Source organism: Salvelinus namaycush, chromosome 23 (assembly GCF_016432855.1).
Source record: "Salvelinus namaycush isolate Seneca chromosome 23, SaNama_1.0, whole genome shotgun sequence".
Taxonomy (NCBI): Eukaryota; Metazoa; Chordata; class Actinopteri; order Salmoniformes; family Salmonidae; genus Salvelinus; species Salvelinus namaycush.
The window spans coordinates 40,396,146-40,402,434 of record NC_052329.1 but is presented as its reverse complement, the minus strand read 5'-3'; the positions used below and the strand labels follow the sequence as shown (position 1 = coordinate 40,402,434).

The 6,289-nt window shown below is 40.5% G+C and overlaps 1 protein-coding gene across 1 annotated transcript; it reads left to right on the top strand.

Annotated features, from left to right (window-relative positions):
- Positions 1-4,451: 4,451 nt before the first annotated feature.
- On the top strand, positions 4,452-5,866 carry LOC120018888 (TLC domain-containing protein 5-like). Its single transcript, XM_038962108.1, has 2 exons — positions 4,452-4,647; positions 4,965-5,866. The coding sequence occupies exons 1-2, from the start codon at positions 4,452-4,454 to the stop codon at positions 5,495-5,497; spliced, it is 729 nt and encodes a 242-aa protein (XP_038818036.1). The 3' UTR covers positions 5,498-5,866.
- Positions 5,867-6,289: the final 423 nt, after the last annotated feature.

Here is a 6,289-nt window from a genome sequence, read left to right as displayed (position 1 = left end):
AGTGCATTTAACAGGTGACAATAAGGGATAATGTCTTTCAACTTGTCAGTCTGTCATGGAAAGAGCAGGTGTTCCTAATGTTTTGTACCCTCGGAGTATATAGTGAAACTGTCTGGGCGTTGTATTTAGTAAACAGATGTTGATGCTAATTTAAAGTACATTGTCGAAGAGCAAGTTAGTTCTATCACAGTAGCCTCGATGTTGTTTTTCTTCTGTCAATGTGATCTTTTCTTGGGACCAAATTTCATGATTCCCAATTCACAATGGAAGATCACCGTTGTCACCTGAGTATTTGTAAACCGTCTGGGTTTGAGAGAGAATGCCACTAACTTGAACGTCATTCACAGCTCAATCACTGATGGCCATGATTTTTCTTTTACATATATAAAATGTCATTTTGACAAAGGTCTCCAAGTTGATTTGCTTATATTTCATTATTCTTTCAAGTTTGGCGGCAAACCACAGTAAAGATTCACAAAGGAAATATTCTCCAAGGAAGGGCTGAAGTTGCAACTTATTTGATTTGTGTTCACTTTTTTTCACTTCTCATGGAATGGATCTGATAAACTTTCTAAGCAATACTTCCGCCTGCCGTTGATGCAATGTGTAGCTAATGCATTCCATTCAAACTTCAACACGTGGATTATTGGGGGGGGGGACCATCTAACCATAGTCAGTGAAACCCTTTTACCATTATTATATTTCTCATGTCGGTTCACTTCATTAACATCACAATTTGTTAAATGTACGTGTAGGCCTTCCTGATTATCACTTGGATATGTGATTCCATTCCACACAGAACACTTTGTTCAGGTAGGACTAAAATAATCAGCAATCTGTAGGGAAAAGTCCAATTTTATTCCACAATATGATCACTTGTCTGCTATCCGATTCCTATACCTCATTACGTCATTTTACATCTTGAGTAGCTTAATGTGTTTAATCATATTCATTAGTAACTGGTACCTAATTGTTTTGTTTATTTCTCCTGATTTTTATTATGTCACATTATGCTAATGCAATGTCTTTGTTCACTTTGTATGACCTCTTCCTAACTGACAAACCAAAATGTCCTTTTTTGTTGTTGTAAAAACCCTTCAAACTGTGGCCATTCTATGGTAACCTATGTGCCTTAACACTTCAACTGATATTTTTGCAACGTGAAACTAGAGTAAAGTCTACCATATTTTTCTATGTAAGAGTTGTGTATGTTTGCAAAGAGCAATACCACAGAAAATGAAGTAATTTACATTTCAAAAGTATATTTTGGCCTGTACGGGTTCAATAAAGGCACCTCTTTTGCACTGCACTTTTGTGGGTGGTTTTATTCAGCTAAAATCTGAGCAGATTCTAATGTAACAGTATAACTTTAAACCGTCCCCTCGACACGGGCGCGAACCAGGGACCTTCTGCACACATCAACAACGGTCGCCCACGAAGCATCGTTACCCATCGCTCCACAAAGGCCGCGGCCCTTGCAGAGCAAGGTGCAACCCTACTTCTAGGTTTCAGAGCAAGTGACGTAACTGATTGAAACGCTACTAGCGCGTACCCGCTAACTAGCTAGCCATTTCACATCCGTTACACTCACCCCCCTTTCAACCTCCTCCTTTTCCGCAGCAACCAGTGACCCGGGTCAACAGCATCAATGTAACAGTATAACTTTAGTACGTCCCCTCGCCCCGACCCGGGCGCGAACCAGGGACCCTCTGCACACATCAACAACTGACACCCACGAAGCATCGTTACCCATCGCTCCACAAAGGCCACGGCCCTTGCAGAGCAAGGTGCAACCCTACTTCTAGGTTTCAGAGCAAGTGACGTAACTGATTGAAACGCTACTAGCGCGTACCCGCTAACTAGCTAGCCATTTCACATCCGTTACACTAAGACAAGATTCACTGACACCTACCATGTGCCAGGTACAGTATACATTTTCATGTAGCTTTCATGTTCCCCACCTGTACCAGAGAGAACATTTCTACAGAAGGCTTATACCTGCATCTCACCTTTTCACCTCCACGTACTGATGGAAAAATACCAAAATATTACCAGCGGATGGCGCCACAACCCCATTCTAGTTGACAAGTAGACACCACCCGACCACAGTAAAGCTACTGCTACATTCGGAACCAGGCTACCAGTAATTATATTTTGTTTTTGTCTATTGAGTGTTAAACTAATTCACTAATTTCGTTTAGGGTTGGGCATCTATCTGCAGCACCATTTTCTGACACTGCAAGGTGGGGGAGTTGGCTATTGAGATTAGATACTCGAGACGCAATTGTTTGTTTATGAGCCAAGTAACGCAATGGACACAAAGAACCAAAGATGAAGTGACTGTTACCCGAGGGACCATGCTGGCCACAAAGAGACTAGAGATGTCACCGACATGAACGTGCAAGCGATGCAGAAATAAGGTGATGTTACAAAATAGTTATTTCGCTTTGTTCGGTTTGCCAACATTTGATAGCTTGAGGAGCCAAGCTCTTGTCCATCTCGCTTGCTGTCTTCTAGCCTGCCTTAGGAAACTGATCTTGTCTAGACAGCTCATCGGGATTCATTTTTATTCACTTTTTAATGTGTTTTTAGCTCAAATTTTCGCATTATAAATGGCTCAGTCTGAAGTCATCTTGGCAGTGTTATTTTCTCTCTTTGCTATAGAACCCTACAGTGGAGGTGTCATAAAACCCCTAAAATGTAGTGGTTAAACGGGAAATGGTTCCAATCGTTTTTCCACCATACATTTTTCATATAGGGGATTTTAGAAACACTTAAAACAAGGGCTGTGTTTCGTGTAGGCTTACCCTGGCGTGACGTTTTGGTAACCATGTAAATCTCTCTCTGACAAGTGACTTTTTTAAATCAATATATTCAGCTCCATTTACTCTGATTCGAAAATGCTAGTTAGCATCAAAGTAGACATGTAAAACTACAAGTCCCTGCAAGCTCCTAAATATCATCTTTGCAAACGGGTATTGTGTCTTTTCAAAACGTGCACAAGACAGTTCACAAAATTGTCCATTTAAAGAAATGTAGCCAGTTTATTAATTACTACATTTAACTAACATTAGATAGTTCATCCAGAGATTCTTTCCTTTCCCTCGATTTGCTAGTCTCGTCCAGATCATTGTATTTGTAGTTATGATAGCCACATTAGCATTTCATTTTTGGGGGATAAATACAGGCTAATACATTGATACAAGTCACAATGTCTTAGAGAGATTTACAAGGTTATCAAAATGTCACGCCAGGGTAAGCCTACATGAAACACAGCCCTTAGTTTAAGTGTTTCTAAAATCGCCTATGGGAAAAATGAATGGTGGAAATATGATTGGAACCATTTCCCTGTTTGACAGCTCAGTTTTATGGGTATTATGACTCATACTGTGGTACTCTATACTAGCAAACTAGCTGCTCTCTCTCCCCTTCTGCACTGATGTAAAAACAACTAAACAGGGGAAATCATAGCTAGCTCTATAAATAGTACGCCAAATTCATGATATTAATCATATACATTTACATTTGGATATTGTCTTTTTTTTGTACATAATGTACATAAAGGTGCAAGTATAAATAATAAATAGGTACTCTAGCTTGCTTTATGACAATTTACTGGCAGATATGGCTACTGTCTGCACTGCAGCGCAACCTGGTCTCAGAGCATTTTGTGTTATTCAGTATGTAAAACCGGGACTCCATTTAGTATGGTAAGTATTCATTTGTGAATGTCCATCATCCATTTCGTATGATATGTTATGTGATACGTACATGTTACGAATTAGCTAAACGTACAATGTTATGGATTTGCTAAACATATGTTACAAATTTCAATTTGTTGTGCCTAACGTTAGCTAGGTCGCTAACGTTATCTAGTCAAGCGTTTAGAGTTAAGTTTAGGAGTTAGGTTAAAGGGTACGAGGAAGGGATAGCTAAAAGTGATACGGTTGTCTATGATGAGATTCGAACATGCAACCTTTGGGTTGCAAGACATTTATGTTATACAGCCATCCATCCCGACCTACCACCCTCTTGTTTTTTGCCTTAAAATAACCTTCTGTCTTATGTAAGCATACCAAACGTAACATACAGTATGATACTGATTTGAGTGCCCCGGATTTGAGTTTACTATGTTACGTCTTGTCTGAGACCAGGATGTGCTGCCCCACTGCCCCAGACACAATTACTTTTGGACTAGTTTTGAAACTCCCTGAAGTGAGCTAGCATGAAATTTCCCCTTACCAACGAGGTTGTATCATGGTCTCATTTCCCAATCTTACGACATGAGACGTCCCCCTCACCAGACCTTCACTACTCAGACTGGCCAGAGCACTGCAGCTGCTCAGTTCAGATATACACTGTTTATCAGTCTCTTTGGATTATAACAAGGGTTCATTGAAAGGTAATGTATTTCCGTATTGCAATTATGTTTTTGTGTTTTTAGCTGAGGGATGACATCGCTGGCTGTCGGTGTGGTCCTCTGCCTAACAGGCTGGATCACTCTCTACATCCTACTGTGTAACACCAGTGGCAGCCATGGCTCTGAGTGGAACTGTAGGCTGGTCACCCTGCTCCATGGAATCCTTGCAGTCTGTATAACAGCATACATAGGCTATGTGGATGGACCTTGGCCCTTCACACATCCAGGTAAGATGCTCACTATCTAATCCCATGTAGCGTTGCTTCTGCACCACCTTTCTGTAAAGTTGATATAGGAGCTACATGTTTTTTTTAAATGTAGTTTCTTGATCAGTATACTTTGATGTGTGTACAGTACCAGTCAAAAGTTCCATATGTGTTATTTCATCGTTTTGATGTCTTCAATATTATTCTACAATATAGAACATTGTAGAAATAGAGAACAACACTTGATTGTGTAGGTGTGTCCAAACTTTTGACTGGTACTGTATGTATGCTACTAACCATGAAGAGTGTTTACAATAACGTTGTGATCTTGTTTCCAGGCACAAAGAACACCCCCCTTCAGATCACTGCTATGGTCATTAGCCTGGGCTACTTCATCTTCGATATGGGCTGGTGTGTTTACTTCCGCACAGAGGGACCGATGATGCTGATCCACCACACCATGAGCATCCTGGGTATCTTGTTGACCCTGAGCTTGGGGGAATCAGGCATCGAGTCCTGCGCCGTACTTTTTGGCAGTGAGATCACAAACCCCCTGCTGCAAGCTCGCTGGTTCCTGAGACAGTTGGGTCGCTATGAGAGCCTGACAGGGGAGGCGGTGGATGTTCTGTTTGTAGTGCTATTTGTGTTTATGCGCATAGCGGTTGGCGGAAGGATGTTGTACTGCGAGCTCATCTCCCCACGGCCCATGTTCATTATAAAGTGTGGGGGAGTTGCCATGTATGTGCTATCCTGGGTGTTCATGGTGGACATTGGCCGTTTCGCCTACCGCAAGAGTCAATCCAAATACAGACGCTGGCGAGACCAACACAGATTGAAAACAGTTAACAGACATGATGGAAAGACAGACTGAAAGACTTCCTGATCTTTAGAAGATGAATATAAACATCCAATGTTTATACTAATATACCTTTAACAAATGATTAACTAACACATGGTTGTGTGTAAGCGGAGGGTCAAAGTCAAGCGATTCTTTAAGTCTGTATGATTATCGGGGAATAGTCTTTGGTATTCAGATTTACACTTTTTCTGTGCTCAGTTCAGAAAAAACAAGCTGCTCAGTTTAGACATGCACTGTTCATCAGTCACTTTGGATTATTACACAGGTTCACTGGAAGGTAATGTACAGTGCCTTCAGAGAGTATTCACGTCCACATTTTGTTCAAATCAATTTCTATTTGTCATATGCTTTGTAGACAACAGGTGAAATGCTTACTTACGGTTCCATTTCCAACAATGCAGAGTTAAGATACAAAATGTAATACTTAAAATAAATATATATATTGACACAAGGAATAAATACACAGTGAATAATTAATAAAAATAACAAAAATAACATGGCTATATACAGGGAGCAGAAAATAACATGGCTATATACAGGGAGTACCAGTACCGAGTCGATGTGCAGGGGTACGAGGTAATTGAGGTAGCTATGTACTGTAAATATAGGTAGGGGTAAAGTGACTAGGCAACAGGATAGATAATAGACAGTAGCAGCAGTGTATGTGGTGAGTGTGTTGTGTTACAGCCTGGATTAAAATGTATTAACCTTAGATTTTTGGTCACTGGCCTACGCACAATACCCCATAATGTCAAAGTAGAATTGTTGTTTGAAATTGACAAATTAATTACAAATGAAAGCTGA

Bases quoted from the DNA above. Each gene is read 5' to 3' on its own strand.
- LOC120018888 (XM_038962108.1), top strand. From the start codon at position 4,452: ATGACATCGCTGGCTGTCGGTGTGGTCCTCTGCCTAACAGGCTGGATC. The intron at 4,648-4,964 runs GTAAGATGCTCA...TCTTGTTTCCAG, and splicing joins TTGGCCCTTCACACATCCAG to GCACAAAGAACACCCCCCTT.